A 21,457-nucleotide genomic window follows, 5' to 3' on the forward strand; every position below is an offset into this window, starting at 1 on the left:
TAAAAAGCAGGGACTAAATGCTGTTCAAATTTGGTGAACGTGGGACTTTTACAGGTTGGAACAACCAAGGAAGGTTTCCTGAGAGAGTTCACATGAATTGTTCACTGATGCAACAAACGTTTACCAACCGCTTATAAAGTGCCAGGCTCCGAGGACACAGCAGTGAACAATTCAGAGTGCCTGCCCTCGTGGGGACGATATTCCGGTGGAAGGACAACAGACAATAAGTATCAGTGAGAGGTGACTGTTGTATTTAAAAGTAAAGCCGCGTTTAAGTAGGAGATAGGAGATGTTCCACAGGAACTTAGAGACCAAAGCAAAGGGAGTAAGGGGTGTGGTCAGGCAGGGATAGGATTCTGACGGTCGGGAGAAGTTATTACTCTTTGGCCCTGAGGGATCTCAGAAAACTACTGGCACATTCTTTTCCTTTCCTGCATATTCAAAGCATTGAGACATCCTTGAGTGTACACAGGAAAAAGGAATGATAACTCCCTAAGTCAGCCTATCGCCCCCTGCGGTTAGGGAACCAGGACCGGTCTTTAAAGAATCCATACCGCCCCTCCTACCTTGATGCATAACTCATGAACCTGTCGCGTTCCCACCCTCCCACTTCCCCAGAAGTCCCTTCCGGAAGCCGAGACCGCTGTTCTGAAGGTTCGGCCCCTTTCCTTAGCAGAACTTGCCTTCACTTCCGCGGTGGCGTCACATCCCTGAAAGGTCTACCCCCTCCCGGGGGCAGAAGCTACTTCCGCCCCTACTAGTCGTAACTTCCTCCCGGGGTGTGCTGGAGCCTGGGCCACGCCGGATGTGCTCTAGCCGCTCCCGGAAGTGACTCGACCTTTGCATTTCCCCCCCCTTTCCCCATTGCCGCCCCCCCACATTGCTATTTCCCTCCCTCCCCCCCTTTTCGTTTCCGGCGCTCCCGCCTTCTCTCCGCCGCGGCTCAACTCCGAGTCAGTGGGGGGAGGGAGGGAGGGGAGGGAGGGGGCGTGGAGGAATCGGGGTTCTCGGGAGCACGAGCTGCAGCACCACTTCCGGGTGAGTGTCGGGGGAGGGAGGGAGGGGGCCACCCACTGCCTCGCGCCCCCGCCCTGCGGGTGTCTCGCGCGCGATCTTTGCGTGTGAGTGTGTGGGTCTGTCTCGCGCCTAAAGTGCGTGCCCGCGCGCTCGCCTGACGCCCTCCTCCTCCCCTCGCCCCCTCCGGGTCCTCCCACCGCACTCGGCTCCCTCCTTCCCAGCAAACACCGCCCCTCCCGCGCTCTGGCTCGGCTCTGGCGCCGCCGCAGCCGCCGCCGCCGCCTGGTGAGTCTCGCCGTCGCTGCAGCCGGCGCGCGCCGAGCTCTCTGCTCCTTCCCCCTCCCCTTTTCCTTGGGGGGGGGGCGGGGGAAGGGGGGGTCCACGATGGGACTGTACGTGTGTCCGTCCCGGAACCGGAAGTGGTTGTGGAGGAGCGGGCGATGGGGAGGAATGGGGGGGTTTAGGGGGCGGGTGTCTGTCTGGTGGGTGGCAGAGTTCAGCTCCCAGGAGGGGAAGGAGGGGCGTCCCAAAGAAGGGTCTTTGAGGAACGGGTGGTGGGCGACCTCAGGAGAAGGCGCCCAGGGGCTGTCTCAGGGCAGAGAAGGTGTTTAGGGCACAGCCGGGGACTGCTGTAGCTAGACCACTGTGCAGGCTGAGGGAGGTACTTCTTGGCGCAGGGCCTTGGGTAGGCAGGGGCGAAGTCCTCGCAGAGTGGGGGGAGGCCAGAGGAAGTGCCTGGGCCTGAGCTGGCACTGTGCCTGACACAAGGCCTTGTGCATCCCCCCAGTCCTCAGCTTTGCCTTCTGAGTCAATCCTTGAGAGGCAGGGACCCTTCTCTTCTTCCAACTCTTCTCTTCTCTGACCCTTGGTGACCTGGGGGCCCCTGGGAACTTAGAAGAACCAGTGTCTGAGCCCAGGGGTGGAACCCACACAGTGGTGGTAGAGTTCTTCTCAGTTGCTGGGAATTGGGTTTGTTTTCCTTGTATCCACATAGGGGGTGGCTCTGCCCTCCTGTCACTGTATCCTTGCATCTCTGGATCCGTAGGTTGGGGTAGGGTGGGGGTTCTGCCTGCCCTCCAGTCTTGAGTGCTGACAGTCAAAGAATTCCTGAGCTTCTGTACAGTTCCCTGGTGGCTGCATCCTCACCGGCCCCTGTAACCCCGACAATTTGTTTACAGAAAGTTCAGGAGCCCTGGAAAGGACAAGGAATAAGACGACAGGAGGAAGAGAGAGAGAGGGTAAGACAATTTGGGGTTAATGACTTTTCTGATTTGGGGGAAGAAGGGGGTCACCATCAAATGGGCCTTTTTTGGGCAACGTGACAGAATTTTTCAAGTAATAGCAATTGTAATCCTGGGGTTTGCTGTGGGAGAAAAATCAGACTCTTCTTGTTATCTCTTGAGGATACCCAGGAGGTTCTGTGCAGAAAGTTGCCACTGTAACCCCCATCACCTTCCATTCCCATCAGTCCTCATCACGAATGAGTTGGGAAATGCTCAAGTGAAATCACTAAGCAGTTGCACTAAGCTTTGCACTGTTTCTAAAGGAGAGATTTATTCTGCTCTGGGGGCACATGAGCCCTAGTTGCCAGTGTAGCTTTTGTGGCATAGCTTATGGAATTGTCTTGATGTGTTTGGAACAAGCAGAACTGAGTTTGGAGTGGAGTTTGTGTCCTTAACATTGCATCGGTGTTTGGAGTGGATCTGGTGAGTGATTCGAGTCTGTGACAAGGGGTTATTTGAATTTGATATATAGCAGGGTGAAGTTTTGGGGGGAAAAGAACTGATTCGTGGGTAGTTTGAAGTAAAAATAGATAAAACTGTATGGAATGGATTCCAGAAGTAGGTCTGAAAGAATTCAGAATAGGAGGCTTGATAGTGATTGGGTTGGTGGTCTGAAAATGACAATATATCAACCCCAAAGAGCTTATAATTCTAGAGGTGTCTTCTGAGAACCAGTTCCAGGCTGGTTTATAAAATGTATTCCCCTGTAGGTTTCTGAGCCAAATTGATGATTAAATATTAGGTGCTTATTCTCTCATCTCCAGCCTTTTTTTTTTTCTTTCCTGCCTCATGTTGTCCAGGCCTGTCAGTTACTAGTGGAATAGGCGAGGCAAGGAGAACCACTATGGTGTCGTTCCTGTAGGGTGCAGGTGCAGTGATCCAGTGGTGCCTAGGGTAGAAGGTTGCCAGCTTTGAGGTTCTGTTGGTCTTTCCCAGTAGAGTTGGGATAAACCTGTTCTGAAATATTTTGTAGTTGGAAGAGTTCATGGTAGGAGGGCCCCAAATCCTGTTGGGATGGCCCTTCTTGAAGGCTCTTAGGACTAGAGAAAAAGATTTGTTTCATAACTGACGAAAAATGGTCCTGGTGCTTCTTCACTTCAAGTTCTTAACTAATATTGCAACCTCTCTGCAGTTGTGCATCTTGGAACAGTTAGTGGAGTGTCTGAGACCATGTGTCAGGCTCTTTCTGTAGTTGAATTCAAGTTAGTTATTCTTTGCATCTCTCTTGTTAGTGCTTCTAGTTGGTCATTAGTAAGCTGGAGGCTATAGTTCTGAGACTTTGGGATAGTTCCTTTGTAATTATGGAACTTTTATGTAACTTCTACTAATTGTCACTACTAGTCCTCATTACGTGGACGTATTTCTCAGCTCTCTTCTTTTTAGGAATACTTCAGGCATTTTATTCTTTTTTGTGTAGTTTCCATCTCATCGCCATATGTCTTATGAATTTGTTTTAAGGGGGTTATACTCTTCCATCCTCTACCCAAGTAGAAACTTAGTTGAGTAGTAAATTATTCAGTCATCCACTGATGTGTAGGGCCACATGTAGATTCTGGAAGCCTTGATTCCTCGGTCCATCCTCTCGCTACTAAATTTGGTTGGTGTATTTCATGATTTCCTAAAGGTTGGTTGGGTGAGAGAATGTTGTTTTCACTTCCTCGGTCTTCCAAGATTTCTTTTGAGATTGGAAGAGGAATATGTAGTTTCCTGAACCTCTTGAAAAAAACGTGCTCTCCAGCTTCTCACTGGTGAACAGTGGAGACATGGTGCAGTAGTAAAGTTTAAATTAAAGTTGGCACATTTCCAATCTGCCAACATCTTCTTTCCACGTATTGTGTTTTCCTTCTTTCCTGCACTTTGGGGCTGTGATAGAAGTCTTCCCTTTCCTTCCCAGTCTAGGATCAGCTGTTCTGTTTGCTTTTGTTTTTAATGTATTGGCATAATCATCAAAATTAGTGCTCTATGGGGAGTTGCCTGGTAGTCTAGTGGTTAGGATTCGGCATTGTCAGTTCCATGTCCCAGGTTCTATTCCTGGTCTGGGAACTGAGATCCCACCAGCTTCCTAGCACAGCCAAAATAGAAAACAAAAAATAAGCAAAAGAAACAACAACAAAAAAAACCTGGCACTCTGTATGGAGATGAATTTTCTCTGTAATATCATTACCGTCTTTGGGTTTTAAGACTGTTGACATGCGCCTGCTTGGATGTCAGGATGGTTTGGTGGAAGTTCTTCCGTGCACCATAGAGAGCTGAAAGGAGAAGGGGTCAAACAACAGTTGGCAGGTATTTGAGTGACCTGGCACCGGCCGGGGCACCCTGTGACACAACCCCAGGGGGCGCCGTTGACATGTCTTCTGGCAGCAGTGTTCCTTCTTGGCCTCTGTCTGATCTCAGGTCAAGGATACAGAGATGTAAGTTGGCCTCATCAGGACAGTGCTGACCCTTCTCAGGTGTCACCCTACCGGCAAGTATTGCTTCTAGTTGGGTGAGCAGGGCTCCCCGTGTACCCCCTTTTTGGGCCAATATGTTTATCAGAAGCCCACAGTCAACGTTTTATCATGCTGTCCTGGGAACAGCCATGGTTCTGATCTGCAGCTTTGTTCCTTTAAGGACTAGAGCAGAGTGAGAGAACAGCGTATGAGGTAAGGGGTTGGAGGGGCCTGTATTCCATTTGTCTGGTCTTTTAACTCAGACTCCATCATTCTAAAATCCCTTATCTTGGTGGCCAGGTGAATATCATCTTTCGCGGCATTTTGCGTCATTGAAAACTTCATTTTGGGGTTTGTTGTTGGCTGAGTCAGGGCTTCTGGGATTTTAGTTCCCCAACCAGAAATTAAACACAGGCCCATGGCAGTACAGTGCAGCGTCCTAACCACAGGACTGCCAGGGAATTCCCTGAAAACTTCATTTTTAAAAGCATTTATTGGGAACTACCTGCACAATGTATAGTCCATCCCTGGAAATGGTCTAAATTTTGAGTTGTGAATCACCCACAGTATGAGAGACCACATACTAGAGCTGGTCTCACCTAGGACCTTTTCCCAGCTTGCTCTTTGGTCCTGGGTTCAGATTCCTGCTCTGCTCTTTACTGTTTACCTCCAGTTTTTCCATTTGAAAGATGGGTAACATCACATTAGAAATAGCTATTTCAATAAAACTTGTAAGAAAAAAACAGGGATTGCGGTATCCTGCTTCATAAAATTGTTGTGGGATTAAATGGTGTGATGGTTGTAAAGTGCTCTGAACAGTTCCTTGAACACAGTCGGCACTTAATCAACGCTAATGGCGGTGGTGATACCGTCCACCAGATCACTTGGCACCCCTGTGTAAGAACCGACAAGCCACGTTTGACCCAGAAACCACTTCTCCGGAGCCCCCGGTGAACACTATGAATGAATGTAGTTTGGAGGTACAGGGGGCCTCGTGCGCAGGAATCCTGTTGGAGGAAAACCTTGTTTTCAGGCTCTCAGTTCCTCCCTCCGACATTTTCACATCCATATGAGTTGACTTCCGTGATTCTTTAGGGGGAAATTATAATTAGACCCTCCTTTCCTTTATTTAAAAACATTTTTTAAAATTTTATGTATTTATTATTTGTTTGGCTGCAGCGTCATAGTCGAGGCACTGGGGATCTTCCTTGCACCATGTGGAATCTTCAGTTGCATTGCAGACACTCTAGTTGTGGCGTGTGGGTTCAGTAGCTGTGGTGCGAGCTTAGTTGCTCCAAGACATGTGGTATCTTAGTTCCCCAACCAGGAATTGAACCCACATCCTGTGCATGCAAGGCAGATTTTTAACTACTGGACCACCAGGAAAGTCCCAGACCCACCTTTCCTTTACTTGCCAGCCTAATTCTCTACTTCATTTCCAGCATAGTCACCATATTTCACCAGCCTCTCTCTCAGCCAGAAAGACGGATGGGGGCTTAGGTTCAAGTTGGAGCCCTGGGCATGACTTTTCAAGATCTGGCTGCTGTCACTGGATTCGCTAAGTACAGAATTGCTTACTAGGAGATGGGCCCTGTGTTATAGAGTCGGGAAACACGTTCGAGATGTGGCCCCTGCCTCTCCCCAAAGCTGGGCCAGATTGGATCCCCTGACGCTGTGATCTCATTGTTTCTCAATTTCCAATGCCTGCAGAGGGCCCTCCCGTCATAAACCAGCACGGGTGGGCAAGCGGGTAGCACCTGGGTGGAGAGTGTCCAGTTTTACTGTATTTATACCTCAGGGAGCAGGGTTTGTCTGTGCTTGACCTTCGGGGCATTTCAGGTTGAGCTTCTCATGTGAAGCTGTGGTTGCCGCAGATTTGGTACATTCCTGTCCTCTCCTTTCTGGGGAACGAATAGACTGAAATTCAGTTCTGTTTACACTCACAGGTTTTAAGAAAATTGAGAGTGTTGTCAATAGAGCAGTAAGTGTGTTGAGACTTCTCAGAGGCTGAGGAACAGGGTTATGTTTGAGTGAGATCCTTTCACTCCACCTCCCTTGTTGGAGAACTTTCCTGGTTTGCCTAGTCAAACAGTTCTTGGTACCCGGTTTCTGTGCCCAGTCTCCCCTCCAGCTATTGGTATCCCTGATGTCCACCTCCAGTGTGTCCTTGGCGGGACCGTGGCTATAAGTCAGCGCCTCCTGCGAGTCTTTCGCCCCTCCTGGAGCTTGATTGCTCTTGGCCCAGAGCAGGTGTTCATGTTTGTTCCCACTTTTCCTCACGTCCCTTCGTAGCGCTCTTTTCTTTCCCCTTCACCTGCTTCTGCTGTCCTGGACGTCCCCTTGGTCCAGGCTTTTGGGACGCTACTGTGGACCAGCAGCCTGCAATTAAGCCTTGGCAGGAAGAGTGATCAGAGTGTGAAAGCAAATGGTGGGTCAGCTGCACCGCAATTAAAACAATACATTAAAAAAATAGAAACTAACAAGAAAGTGAGTGGTGGGATCCCTTGCCTGGGTTTCAGACCCATCGGTGACCTGCAGTGTGATCCTAAGGGATTCCTTTTCTTTTTTCTTATTCCTCACTCCCAGGGTTTTAGGCTCACATGTCATCTGCACACAGAGAACTTGAGCTCATAGAGGCACAGTGTTTTGAGAACTCCAGAGGGGTCTGGTAATGTGTGTGTGTTCTGGCCTACCAAAGTCCCTGTTCTCAGTCCCTTTAGGTGGTGATCCGGGGCCCTGCTGCTACTGCGAGAGCTAGCACCCCTTTTAAAACTGCATACTCCAGGGACTTGCCTGGTGGCTCAGTGGCTAAGACTCCACACTCCCGTGGTTGATCCCCGGTCAGGGAACTAGATCCCGCACGCTGCCACTAAAGATTCCTCATGCTGCAACAAAGGTCCCTTGAGCCACAACGAAGATACAGTGTAGACAAATAAATATATATCTAAAGAACAAACTGGTTACTGCATGTTCTCACTGCTCAGTCCAGGGTGTGTGGTACCCAGTGCAGCACTGAGTTTGTTCTTATACCTTGAGGAGAGCTCTGGGGGCGTGGCTCCCAGATATCATATGGAGCCCCAAAATACGGTGATAATGATTCTCATCAGTTTCATTCTTTAGTTTTCTTGGGCATTTTGGGTTCTGACCAAGAATCTTTTCAAGCTATATGACCTATAGACAGGTGGATTGGAACCCTTGGAATTTTTTTATTTCAAGGAAGATGGATTTGAGGGATGAAGGGAGAAGAACAAGGATAGATGCCCCAGCTCTTTCCAGCCCGATCAGTGATCTGCTTTGTGTGTGCATGGGCCCCTGCCTTCCTCTCTCGTGGAAAGACTGGAGTTTCTCTTCTTCGTTTCTAGTATACGGCTTTATTTTTGCCTGCGCCGGGTCTTTGTTGCTACAGGGGCTTTTCTCTAGTTGCGATGAGCGGAGACTACTCTCTGGCTGTGGTGCTTGGGCTTCTCATTGCGGTGGCTTCTCCTGCTGCGGAGCACAGGCTCTGGGGCGCATGGGCTCAGCAGTCGCGGTTCCCAGGCCCTAGAGCACAGGCTCAGTAGTTGTGGTGCTCAGGCTTAGTTGCCCCGTAGCATGTGGGTTCTTCCTCAGACTGGGAATCAAACCCGTGTTGCCTGCCTTATCAGGCAGGTTCTTTACCACTGAGCCACCAGGGAAGCCCATGACTTCAGTTTCTCTTCTTGTCAGCAAATAAAGCAATACCAGTTCTGTTTCTTTGGGCTACGGGAAGCACTGTGTGGGTAAACGAGCTCCCTCCCCAGCATCTGATCCTGGGAGCCTCGGTTGGATGCGGGTGTAGTGCCGAGGGCCCTGACCCCAGGGACCCATGTGCCAGGTCTGAGGGCTCATTCCCAGCGCTGTGGGAAGAGACCAGGAGCTCCTCTGCTCCTCTCCCCACTGCTGATCTGGTTCAAGTTGTTCCTGCCTGTGATGTGGTGTTTCTTTCCATCTTCAGGTAGAATGGAAGAATCTCACTTCAATTCTAACCCATACTTCTGGCCTTCAATCCCCACGGTCTCAGGACAGGTAGGTGGTGGTTGGCTCCCTTGTGTACTTCTGTCAGCTCTGAGTAGCGAGTTCTGTGACTGGATGCTGAAGCAAGATAAATCCTGTGCTGTCTCCCAAGGATTATATAGCGTTTCCACTCAGCTAATCTCTGGAATCGCAGCTATTAACCGCTGTCCTTTGGTCTCCATGGAGCAGGGTGCCAAGGGAGCATGCAGGCTGGACCCTCCCTCAAAGGCCGCCCTCCCCTTCCTTTCCTTTCAGATTGAGAACACGATGTTTATCAACAAGATGAAGGATCAGCTGCTGCCAGAGAAGGGCTGTGGGCTGGCTCCGCCCCACTACCCCACCTTGCTGACAGTGCCTGCCTCAGTGTCCCTGCCCTCGGGCATCAGCATGGACACAGAGTCCAAGTCAGACCAGCTGACCCCACACAGCCAGGCGTCAGTCACCCAGAACATCACGGTGGTCCCCGTGCCGTCAACAGGACTGATGACCGCCGGTGAGCACCTCCACTCTTCTCCAATCTGAGGTGTTGATCTTCCGCGATCAGTACCCCAGGCTGGAGGGTGCCGGGGACATGGGGAGTGGGATACGTGTTTTGATTCCTCAATCAAATCTTTATTAAGTGCCTACTGTGTGCCTAGCAATGCGCTAGGCATTGTGGGGGAAACGAAGTAGAAGATGCGGTCCCTGCCTTTGAGGAGGTGACATTCTTTCCTTCTCTGAATCAAGGAGTCTCCTGTTCTCAGAGGTGGAGAAGAGAAGGGAGTCAATCAAGGGGTAAATCTCACTGTTACTGGGGCGGGGAGGGGACAGGGGTTAGGAGACCATTGTTTTTCTACAGGGCTTGGGGTTTCCTGTATACTCCGGGCGGGGGGACGGTGGTGAGGGGCTACATAGACAATGATCTGGGGAAAATGAAGTAGGACCAGGGTGAGGACCAGGCAATATGACACCATCTCCTTTTTCTCGCAATCCTAGGTCCTGGCCTGGTTATCACGTCCCCCTCAGGCTCCCTCGTGACCACAGCCACGTCAGCTCAGACCTTCCCCATCTCGGCTCCCATGATTGTCTCAGCTCTTCCCCCTGGCTCACAAGCCCTGCAGGTGGTCCCTGACCTCTCTAAGAAGGTAGCCTCGACCCTCACCGAGGAAGGCGGTGGCGGCGGCGGCGGCGGTGGCGGCGGCACTGTGGTGGCCACTAAGCCCCCCCGGGGCCGAAAGAAGAAGCGGATGCTGGAGTCGGGGCTGCCCGAGATGAATGACCCTTATGTCCTCTCCCCTGAGGACGACGATGACCATCAGAAAGACGGCAAGACCTACAGGTAAGGGTGGAGCCGGGGGCTGGAGTGGGTGCCGCACTCTCAGCTTCCCCGCCCTGTTGGGCTCAGCGCTCTGGCAGCTTCCACCTCAGATCTGTGTGCATGTCAGGCGTTCAGTTGAGGGGGAGGATGACAAGGCTGCTGGCCCTTCTCTGGGGCCTCTTCCCCAGGAGGCAGACCCATTTCGCCCCTTCATTTTTGGGGGTCGTCAGCATTGACTTATTCGGGGGTGACATAATGGAATTTTTGTCTTGTTACGAGGCTTTAGACTAGGTTCAAGACTCTTGTCTCCATCTCCTTTTTGCTTTCTACATTTCCTTTCTTTTTTTTTTTCCCAAGAAACTTTCCTGGTTAAGCAGCTAACCTTAACCTGTGTTCCATCCGCCAGTTTGTGGGCCCTGTTTGAGCATTGAGCCTGCCTGACCCTGCATGGTTGGGATGATGGGATGATGGGAGGGGTCTTTATTAAAAGGTGGAGCAAATAGGAGCCCTCCCCTGTGGAATATTCGCTTGTTAAATGGCTGTTTGCTCACCTTCTCATTCATGGAAGTTCTTTTCATCTCCTACTTCCTTTAAGTTGCCCATTGCCAAAAAGCATTCTAAGGATATTTGCATGTGATACTATACGAAAATGGTTACATTATCTGAACTCCCTATCCTTTGAAAATTGGGAATCTTTTATTTCCCTTGAGAACCATCAAGGGCCTTAGAGGGTTCGGGGAGTTTAGCCCCAGTGTACAGAGTGGAATAACCATTGTCAAAGCTTTGATGCAGATGGGCAGACATGCATGGCTGGGAGACTGGGTCTGTCCTTAGCGTACCGAGATGGGCAATGTTGTTCCCATTTTAGGAGCGAAGGGAACTGCGGCACAGGAAATGGACAGAGCCTTGGGCTCATGGATTCAGTTCCCGGCTCCACCACGAACTTGCTGTGTGACCCTGGGCAAGTCCTTTTCCCCTCTCTGGGCCTCAGTTTCCTCATCTGTAAAATGGGGAGAATTCTGTTTATGCCTCCCAGTTGTTGGGAGTATATATCAGATAAGATTTGAAACGTTGGGAACTTCAAAACAGATAAGAAATGGTCATCACGTAGCATTTATTTATTTTTTATGTGTCGTACATTTCTATCATGGAGAGTTCAGAGCTTTTAAAAGTCATCTTTGTGAATCAGAATGAGGGGAGTGTTGCTGTGCTCTGCAGAAAGTACTGAGCACTGCAGAATTCCAGCTCATAACCTGAAAGTTCACTGCAGCTTTATTATTGCAGGTGTACCCTACTTTATACAGTAAAAGTGTTCCTGAAAAATGTTTACATCATGTCCTATCATAAAGGTACTTGACAAGCTTGATTCATTTAAAGGCATCGTTTTATATATTTCATAAAATGAAAATCCCTTTTAAATTTATTTTGTACAAATCTGGGTTTTTATGTATTTGCATAAAGTGAGGTCATCGTGACATGGAGCCACAGTTCAATGAATTCATTCCTTGTAGAAGTGATGGGAGGGCTCCCTGACACTGGGGGGCCCTTCACAGGGATCGGGGTCCCCTGATTCTGCTGTGGTTTCGCATGTGCTTTCTGGACCCACATGAGAGCCATTTCTGGACTCCTCACACTGCATGTGCAAAGAAACGCGAGCTTACAATTGGAGGGCAGCCGTGACAGGACTTCCACACCCTCAGTGTTTTTGGAATTCTTGACCAGCCCCACCTCCAGGTGGCTAAAGGGAACTCTGAATTTAAGGGGGACTAAAGCCTTAGGTTGGGAATATCCCCTGGAAAAGGGAATGGCAACTCACTCCAGTATTCTTGCCTGGGAAATTCCACGGACAGAGTAGGCTGGTGGACTCTAGTCCATGGAGTCACAAAAAGTCAGACACAACTGAGAAACTAAACCGACACCACAACTATGTTATAGGTAAATGGAATTGCTTCAGAAACTCAGAACTCTGAGGTGCCAGAGGAATCTTTTTAATCATGAAGAATCGCGTTTGCAAATCCATGTGTGGGTCAACCACAACCATTCCTGTGGTCCATAGCATTTAACTGGGCGTTGAGGGAATTGGGTTCTTTTTCTCTGGGCAAGTCAACTTATTTCTCACTCTCTATCCCCATCTGTAAAATGGGAAGATTGATCCTGGCCCCCATCTCTTGTAGAAATGTTCTGAGGAAAATCTGAGTATCCAGATGTTTTTGATCATCTTAGGAGAAAAAAGAGTCGCTAATTCAAAGCTGTTCTTGTAACCAAGGCCATGGCCTTGCATGCCTCCACAGGGGCACCCTTGTGGCGTCAGGTGTGCACAGTGGCCTCCGGAGCTGTGTGCCCGGTGACATGGACACTGGCCTTCCTATCCTGCCCACTGCCACAGCTCCCGTAGTTGGGTTTCTCCCTCCCCCCCGCCAACCCCTCACACACACACCTGGCATTAGATCTGTACTTACTTGACTTCAGAGGATTTTGGAGATGGAAGTACATTAATGGTCACCTAAGCCTCCCTGTAGTTTTAGTGTTTAAATATTTCTGGCAGATGCTGCAGTGGTCTAGCTCTCCCTTGATCCCTTCTAGAGTGAGGAGTCTTAGGTCAGGTGAGAATGAATCATGGGTTGTCCTCTGGCAAGTGGCTTCACCTTTCTGAGCATTTGTGTTCCTGTCTGTAAAATAGAACAGTGCTTGCCAGATTGTTGTGAGGAGTGGAAACCGTGTGTTTAAAGGGCCTAATTCAAGGACCTTCCCTGGTGGTCCAGTGGTTAAGACTCTGTTCCCAATGCAGGGGCCCAGGTTTGATCCCTGTTTAGAGAACTAGATCCCACATGCCTCAATTAAGACCCAGTGCAGCCAAATAAATCAATGAATTATATATATATATACATATTATTTTTTTAAAGGCCTAATTCAGGCACAACAGCGAATGGCATCTATTAACTCTTGTTTAGTATTGAGTTATTATCACAGTCATCTGTATGATACTTACCCCTCTGGAGACGGCACATTTTGTTGCCAGTCCATTTTCGATGATTTTAAGTTTGGCAGATCTTCTGTAGTTGAAAACTTTGATGAAGAGACTTGTTTCTCTTTTTTATAATTAATTCCAGATGAAGGGTACAGTTATGTGTTCAGCATTCACATGCAAACTAACGAGGTTTTATTGGACTTAACGTGAGTGGGTATGTCTTTCCACCTGTCTGAGAAATCTTAGTGGTGGAAGGAAATTAATCTTGCAACTTTAGTGCAGTTTCTCCTCCAAGTGACAGATGTCTAGTTTTTAACCTCGGTGTTAGTGAAATATAGAGTAGCGTGAGCTCGTCCAGCGCTGGTGCTGCCAACGTTAATGCAGTTCTATTACTGGAGAACACTTGGCTTACTGTTGACCATTCTGGGTTTTTGAGGGGCAGATATTTCTCTCTCCATTTTACAGACCAGAAAATCGAGGTCTAGATTGACAAGCAGGACTGTAACTGAACCCTGCATAGAGCCCAGGTGTCCAGACTTCCGTTGGACCCTACTGACTATAAACAGCAACCCCCCCCCACACACACCCACACACATGCACGCACGCACGCACACACGGTGGATATCCCAGTTAATAGCAAGGGGTTGGTCAGCTGGTAATTGGATTTCCTTCAGAGTTTTCAGGCAACTCGAGAATATTTAGCCTTACTGATAGGCATTTTAGTGGAAGCATTAATACAGGAACTGTATCCCCAACTCATTAGAGTCTCATCTTCTCTGAGGAGCTCAAGAGTTCTTTTCAGTCCCTATGTTAATTATTTTCTGAAAATTTTCCTGGGATCAGAAAAAAAGCAGAATTCCCCCTTCACCATCCCTGAGCTCCTTTTCGAGAAGGAGGACCCAGAGCAGAGGGTCCAGATTGCCCTGGCTCCCAGGCTGCGGCCCTTGCTGGCAGCCCACATCATATGCTGCTGAGTTGTTCAGGAGTGATAGGGTTCCAGCTCACGTAGAGACTACATAGCTTTTCCCCAGTAAAGTCTAGATAGCTGTGACTTATCTTGCCCACAGGCCTCCTTATTTGATATTGTTGGGCAGTGTCAGTAGGAGAAGGATTGCCAGCTCAGGTGACGAGTGCGAGTTCACTCAGATGCTTCTGCTGTCAACCTGAGGTGCTGGCGTTGGTGCCAAGCAAAGGTTCAGCAGGAAGCTTGGTGTTTTGCGAGTCGTCTTCTCCTGAACGTTTGAGGGGTACAACCCACTCCAGCAATTTCCTTGGCTCATTGCAGAAGTAGTTCTCAAGTGACTGGCGAGGGGCTGGGGGTGGGGTAGTGGGTGAAACATTGGATACAGGGTGGAGGCCAGACACAGGGTTGGGGAAGGCCTCCTCCAAGTAATCCTGCTGTTTTTCCACCCCGTGAAGGAATCTAGATTCACTGTCAAACAGGAAGTAGGAGAAAATCTGAGGAGACAGCAGAAAAGTCCTTCTGGGGAACCTAGTCAGTTTGTCCTCACTGTCCTCTAAGGAGCTGGAGGGGTTCCCCGAGGGATGTCCTTTCACCATGGGACCCTGGAGGAAGGGGCGCTTAAAAATCTGAAATCAAGTTACAGGCAGAAGGAAGATGGGCACGAGGTCAATCCACGTCAGCCCAGGGCCAGTCATAAGGTTTTCCTGTCTCACCTGGTTGAATTCTTGTTTACGTACACACTGGGGAGTCCAGGCATTAAGCAAACACTTGGATTAAATACTCACATTGTGCCGGGCTGTGTTGGAAGCGTAGGCTGTCAGAATAGATAAAATAGAGCCCCTCCTCTGGAGGGCCCACGGTGCGGCTGGCACAGGAGAGATCAGAGGGGTTGGCGTCCCTGGCAGCGGAGGGGCGGGCTCAGCCACTCCCGCTCGCGGAATGGAGTCCTAACCGCTGCCCTCCCTTGGCCCAGGTGCCGGATGTGCTCCCTGACCTTCTACTCGAAGTCGGAGATGCAGATCCACTCCAAGTCCCACACCGAGACCAAGCCCCACAAGTGCCCACACTGCTCCAAGACCTTCGCCAACAGCTCCTACCTGGCCCAGCACATCCGTATCCACTCAGGGGCCAAGCCCTACAGTTGTAACTTCTGTGAGAAATCCTTCCGCCAGCTCTCTCATCTCCAGCAGCACACCCGGTAAGGCTGCTCTCGTACTCTCCCACCCCCCCACCCGCCCTGCCAAGCGTGGACCCTGAGGCCGCGTGGCCAGCACCTCCTCCTCCTCCTCTCCACGTTTTTTCCTGTGTCCCTTTCCACCTTGCCCCTGGGAGCCTCGACTCCCCATTGCTGTTTGTGAAAACTAATGACATGTCCCTGCAGCTCGGGAGGGGTGGGGCCTGGAGACTTGTGCTCTCTGGCCCCAGAGACTGGACCCATCTGTGCGGTTTCTCTCTGTGTCTGTGTTTGGAAATCTTCTGCAGAGCAGGCCCTGCTCTTACTATATACTTCAGGTCAGAGCGAAGGTGCGCGTTCAGCCTCAGGTCCATGGGCAGCAGGCGGTGGTGGTCTTTGTTCAGATTACTGTGTGGAAGCAGGGTTTCCGTGGTGAGTGTGTGACCTTGGCCCAAAGCGGAGGGCTGACGAGCCGGAATTCTTTAAGGTTACTGGAGCCAGGGGTGCCGCTCTTCATCATCTCACTGCCATTCTAGCCACCGATTTAAGATCAGCAGCAGCGTAGACGCGGGTGTCCTCTTCACCAGCCTCTCCAGGGGGGAGGGAGGCGGGGTGCTCTCGTCTATCAAGCAGCATCCTTGCACCCAGCGGAGAGCTGAGCCCGTGGTGTCGAGCCGCTCCCTCCTCCCCCTCCCTCCTCTCCTCTCCGGCAGGATCCACTCCAAGGTGCACACGGAGATCATCAAGCCCCACAAGTGCCCGCACTGCTCCAAGACCTTCGCCAACACCTCCTACCTGGCCCAGCACCTCCGTATCCACTCGGGGGCCAAGCCCTACAACTGTTCCTACTGCCAGAAGGCCTTCCGCCAGCTCTCCCACCTCCAGCAGCACACACGGTAAGGGAGAGTGGCGGGCTACTGCCCCCGCCCCGCTGGCATGCCCTCCCCACCCCCGCCCCGGACACACACAACAACCCGCATGCGGGGGGCGGGGGAGAGACCCGGCTGGAGGAGAGAGCTGGCACCGGGGAGGAAGACCACGCAAGACTGGAGACACCAGTGGACGTTCAGAGATCTGCCTTTGTGGGTCAGAAGCAGTGCTGAGGAGACGCAATGACTGGGCCATTCCCTGATCTGGAGGAGGAAACCCGCTGGGAGCAGAGCTGACAAGTCCTTTCCTCATCCTCCTGCCTGGAGACAACCTGGCAAGTGTGCATGTCTGGCAAGATTTTCTCCTCGAGGACGTTTGGTTGGAGAAGACTGTCCCTCTAGCCCTTGGGCACCAACTATGAACGGGAGGTAGAATGAGACTTCAGCCAGCTGCCAGCCTGGCGACACCGACAGCACTACGCAAGGCTCCCAGGGAGGCCAGGAGTACAGAACAGAACACATCCCAAATGTGCACAACGAAACAAAAAGGCTCCTACCCCATGAGGATGTGCAGTTTGTCCTGAGTAGCCCGGAGGAGGTGAGCCTGCGTTTAGAAGACCTGATGACCTTCGATGGGATCTCAAGTTGAGCTGGAGTCCAGGGTCTTGCTGGCCATAGGCGGCCTCTCCTGGCTGTTTCTGGAGGTGGCAGTTCTCCTTAATGTGGTCCCACAGCTGGCTTCTCGAAGAGGAGGAATCAGGCTTTCCTCACAAGGAGACTCATCCTGCGAGGTTTTCAGGATTTTTACACCCGTGGTCTCAAAAAGCACCCGGTCACAGAGATGCTTCTGAAGTTCCTGCCGAGGAGCGGGGGTCTGGAGACCCTCAGGTCCTTAGCTCGCCTCAGCATAGGGCCCTGTAGTGTTTGAAGAGGTCAGATTTGTACTAACTTGGGCATTTCCTGCTGTGAGGGCAGAACTAGGCAGAACCCTAGGAGTTTCCAGTGTCACGTTGCCCTTCACGGTTCGCATAACTCTGTACTCTTCTTTGACACCAGAATTTTCTCTGGGAGTGGTGCTAAGGTGGAAGTGATGGTTTCTGGCTGTGTGTTGGGGACCATGGGAGAAGTGTCCTGTGTTTCTTCTCACTGTTTTGTTTATCTTTCATCTCTGAACGTTCGTGAGGGATGATTACTGTGGGAGCTGCCTTGGTTGCCAGGTTGTGGCCTGATTGTCCCTTGGCTGCCAGGCCCCCAGCCCTCCCCTCCCCGCAAAGGAGCCCAGCTTGAGCCGTGTGGCATGGGCAGCAAGCGGAAGTTGGGCCCGTGGCCTGAGCTGGCGCCTCCTGGAGACCCGCGCCATGTTCCCCAAGGAGGCCTGTTGAGGCGCTGGTCCCTGAGCAGCCTTGCTGACGTCTTCTCCCTTTCTCCTCTCATCCCATGCAGAATCCACACCGGGGACCGGCCGTACAAATGTGCACACCCAGGCTGCGAGAAAGCCTTCACACAGCTCTCCAACCTGCAGGTAACTGCTCCACCCTGCATACGGGGCCTGATGCCTGAGGCCTGGGGGTTGAGGCGCCGTGTCACCAGCCAGGGGTCCTCAAACTCTTTCAGGACCCTTTACACTCTTAACAGTCATCAAGGAACCCAAAGAGCTTTTGTTGACATGGGTGACCACACCTAATTACAGAGCTTATCAAACTGAAAAACTGTTCAGTAATTTGCTTATAAAAGTAACAAACAAAAAAAAATAAAAGTAACAAACAGGGATTTCCCTGGCAGTCCAGGGGTTAAGACTGCACTGCCAATACGGGGGGTGTGGGTTTGATCCCTGGTCAGGGAACTGAGATAATATGTGCTGTGTGGCTCAGCTAAAAGATTTTTTTTTAATAAATAAATTTTTAAAATTAAAAAAATAAAAATAACAAACCCTGTTGCACATCAGCATAAATATCTCTAAATCCTCCCCCCACTGCCCGCCAAAAATATTGAGAAGAATGGCATTGTTTTATGCTTCCTTCTGTAACATCGGGCTCACTGGAAGATGGAGGGACTCTCTTTGTGCTGCATTTATTCTATTCCTTATTAGCCATCACGTTATCTCTGTGCAGTCAGGCAAGAATGATCATGAAAAGGCACACGGTGTCTTATTACCACTATTTTGACAATACTTTTGACCTGGCAGCCCCCTGAGAGGTCTTGGTATTCTCCAGCAATCCCCAGACCTCTCTTTGGGAACCACTGAATGAATGGCCCTGGCGTAGCCGCCAGTCTGACATTTGGGATCCTGGTGCTTGCTGCCCTACGGCTGCTGCTTCCCTTAGCTGGTGCCTCCTGAGGTTTCATCTGAAGCAGTTTCTACTGTCTGTGGACAGAAACAGAGGCCAAGAGTCCTGGCGCCAAACTCGGGGCCTTCCATTAAGGTTGAGGAGGCAGGAGGGCAGAGTCTGGCACACCCATCCTGATTCCTCCCAATTTTCTCAGTCCCACAGGCGGCAGCACAACAAAGATAAACCTTTCAAGTGCCACAATTGTCACCGGGCGTACACAGACGCGACCTCGCTGGAGGTGCACCTGTCCACGCACACAGTGAAGCATGCCAAGGTGTACACCTGCACCATCTGTAGCCGGGCGTACACGTCGGTGAGCGCTCCCCCCACCCCCCTCAAGGTGCTGCACCTCACCTTTCTGATAGAGAGCCGTGACCACACCCCCTCCCTTGCTCCACCTTGCAAGGATCAGGAAAGAGAACCGAAGTGAAAAGACGCAGAGCTGAGGAATGTAGAGGATGCCTGGTCCTTTAAGCCTAGATTGACTGCTCAGCAGTGATTCTTCATTTTCCTTAGACATAAGACAAAAGAAAGCACCTTGAAACTGTGAGAAATGAGATTTCAGTTAGACCTCTTCCATTAGACTCCAGGGCTTCCCAGGTGGTGCTAGTGGTAAAGAACCTGCCTGCCAGCACAGGAAATGTAGGACACGTGGGTTCTATCCCTGGGTTGGGAAGCTCCCCTTGAGGAGGAAATGACAACCCACTCCAGTATTCTTGTCTGGAGAATCCCATGGACAGAGGAGTCTAGTGGGCTACAGTCCATGGGGTTGCAAAGAGTCAAGACACTGAAGCGACTTAATACACACACACATAAGATTCCAGAAAAATGTGTTCAAGTTGTTCCATTAAGAGATTTTGGAGAAAATTACAGCATTCCCTGCGCCAGTTGAATGCCCATGGTGAATCTATAAAGGTCCCCATCTCTTGTCCACCCAGTAGTGAGCCCTGAAAGTGGCTTTAGGGGAGAACCTGCGAGGTTTCAGAACACCTCTGTATCCATGTTCCATTTAAAGCAAAGTAACAGCCCTTCTTTCCTCCCCTCAACTCCTTTTCCATCTCCCCCAGGAAACGTACCTGATGAAACACATGCGCAAACACAACCCTCCTGATCTCCAGCAGCAGGTGCAGGCAGCAGCGGCAGCAGCAGCAGTGGCCCAGGCCCAGGCCCAGGCCCAAGCTCAAGCTCAAGCCCAAGCCCAGGCCCAGGCCCAGGCCCAGGCCCAGGCCCAAGCCCAAGCCCAGGCCTCTCAGGCTTCGCAGCAGCCACAGCAACAGCAGCCACAGCCACCACACTTCCAGTCCCCTGGGGCAGCCCCCCAGGGTGGGGGTGGTGGGGACAGCAACCCGAACCCTCCACCCCAGTGTTCCTTTGACCTGACCCCCTATAAGACGGCGGATCATCACAAGGACATCTGCCTCACCGTCACCACCAGCACCATCCAGGTGGAGCACCTGGCCAGCTCGTAGAGACCTGTGCTGCCAGCCACTGGGAAGAGGGGGAGGAAGAGCCGGTCCCTCCTTTCTCCAGCTCCTCCCAGTGGGAAAAGTCCTCTTCTTCTTTGACAGGCCACAGCTCCACCTCCTTGGGCCTCAGGCGCGGCCTTCCTTCCCAGGATACCATCCTTATTCTCAGCTCCTCTTCAGAAGGAACGTCAGCCCTCCCGATGGGCAGAGGAGTACTGAGCTGGTAGCGTAATCCGGCAGCCTCCCTGCCTAAGCATAGCTTTTAAAATTGGGGGTTGGTGCTCAGGGGAGGGGTTTGCTATGACCTCATAGAGACTATTCCAGCGGGGCACTTACTCTCTCCTCACCCTCGTGATCCTCCAAGCTCGGGCTGATAAGAGGACTAGAGGTTGGCCCTCCCGGATGTCAGAGAGGAGGGAGCCCTGAATGCGACCAGCCTTCTGTTCTACTCTTGCCTGCGAAAGAACAGAGGTTCCTCCTGTGCCCCTGTCCCTGGGAGCCATTTTCTTTCCCTCATGACCTCACTTCACTTCTACCTAATACCAGAAGGAGGTCGGGGGGTGGGGGATCAAGGGCTGAGATGTGGTCCCCAAGGGGCCAGAGATCCCCAAAATGGTCAAGGTGGCTTAGAAGTGTGGGTTATGGTTTTCCTTGGAGTCTCTCCTCTTCTCTGCCAGCCGAGGCCCTGTGCTCTGTCTCCCAATCCCCAGCCCAAGGAGCTGTGGGTTCCTTATGAAACCCCACAAGGGAGTGCTGCAGAGAAGGGAGAGTTCAGGGAAAATGCAAAGACTGGACTTAGCTCCCGAGGTGCCACGGTCAGTTGCCGGACACGGATTTATATATAAATATATATATATAAATATATATATATCCACTCATCACGGCCATCTTTGTTGTAACCATTTCTGTGTTTATAAATGCATTATCTCAGAATTTTCATATTTGATGTTTTGTTTATTTTTGTCCCCTTTTTGTTTTTCTCCACCCTGTCTCCTGGCCAGCAGCATTTTTATTTTTCTGTCTTTTTTTTTTTTTTAAATCATGGCAGATTTCCGAGAAAAGAGAAAATGGGGAAAAAAAAAAAATCAGGAAACAAGTTGTTATAAAGCAATTTAAAATGAAGACAAAAAAAAGAAAAACTTATGTACAAAACCAAGGGGTGTTTTTAGAACCTTGTATAGAAATAAATTCGTGTAAAAGGATCAGAGGCAGTGGAGCTACTGATGTGAGTATAAACATGGGGGAAATAGCTATCTGGAGAGGCATTCAAGACGGAGGATTGACAGTAGTGTGTGTGTGATAAGAATGAATGCTGTGCAGTGGGGCTGTGTGTGTGTGTGTCCCTAGCCACAGAAGGCCACACAGCCTTGAAATTTCTGAAGTGGAACTTTGGTTTACGAGCGTTCTTACGGACAAATCCTGTGGTGAGGACTAAGTGCCCAAGTATGTGAGAGCAGGGTATCAGTCATGCATTCAACAGGACACCATGAAGCTCCATATCCAAAAAGTGGAAGCACAGTCTCCTGGAAAGACCTGTGGATCCAAGGGCTCAATGCTAACTTCAGCTGTGTCACCTAACACCAGAGGTCTCCAGTGGTGGACACCATCACCAGGACTGAAGAACAACA

General features: G+C 50.7%; 1 protein-coding gene across 12 annotated transcripts; it reads left to right on the top strand.

The window, feature by feature from the left end:
- Positions 1–934: 934 nt before the first annotated feature.
- On the top strand, positions 935–21,010 carry ZNF384 (zinc finger protein 384). Of its 12 annotated transcripts, none has more exons than XM_052639924.1 (12): positions 935–1,038; positions 2,196–2,255; positions 8,703–8,773; positions 9,017–9,254; positions 9,488–9,535; positions 9,737–10,079; positions 10,927–11,019; positions 14,964–15,188; positions 15,878–16,060; positions 17,477–17,555; positions 18,518–18,676; positions 19,431–21,010. In XM_052639924.1, exons 3-12 carry the CDS (start codon positions 8,708–8,710, stop codon positions 19,830–19,832), a joined length of 1,836 nt encoding a protein of 611 aa, XP_052495884.1. In that variant the 5' UTR covers positions 935–1,038; positions 2,196–2,255; positions 8,703–8,707; the 3' UTR covers positions 19,833–21,010. The 12 variants fall into 12 exon arrangements, with proteins under 12 accessions (XP_052495884.1, XP_052495887.1, XP_052495885.1 ...); XM_052639925.1 differs by lacking the exon at positions 935–1,038 and adding an exon at positions 1,066–1,302; XM_052639926.1 differs by lacking the exon at positions 935–1,038 and adding an exon at positions 1,565–1,702.
- The last annotated feature ends 447 nt before the right edge of the window (positions 21,011–21,457 follow it).

Source organism: Budorcas taxicolor, chromosome 5 (assembly GCF_023091745.1).
Source record: "Budorcas taxicolor isolate Tak-1 chromosome 5, Takin1.1, whole genome shotgun sequence".
NCBI classification, from domain to species: domain Eukaryota; kingdom Metazoa; phylum Chordata; class Mammalia; order Artiodactyla; family Bovidae; genus Budorcas; species Budorcas taxicolor.

Bases quoted from the DNA above. Each gene is read 5' to 3' on its own strand.
- ZNF384 (XM_052639924.1), top strand. From the start codon at position 8,708: ATGGAAGAATCTCACTTCAATTCTAACCCATACTTCTGGCCTTCAATC. The intron at 9,255-9,487 runs GTGAGCACCTCC...CTCTGAATCAAG, and splicing joins AACAGGACTGATGACCGCCG to GAGTCTCCTGTTCTCAGAGG. The intron at 9,536-9,736 runs GTAAATCTCACT...TCGCAATCCTAG, and splicing joins AGAAGGGAGTCAATCAAGGG to GTCCTGGCCTGGTTATCACG.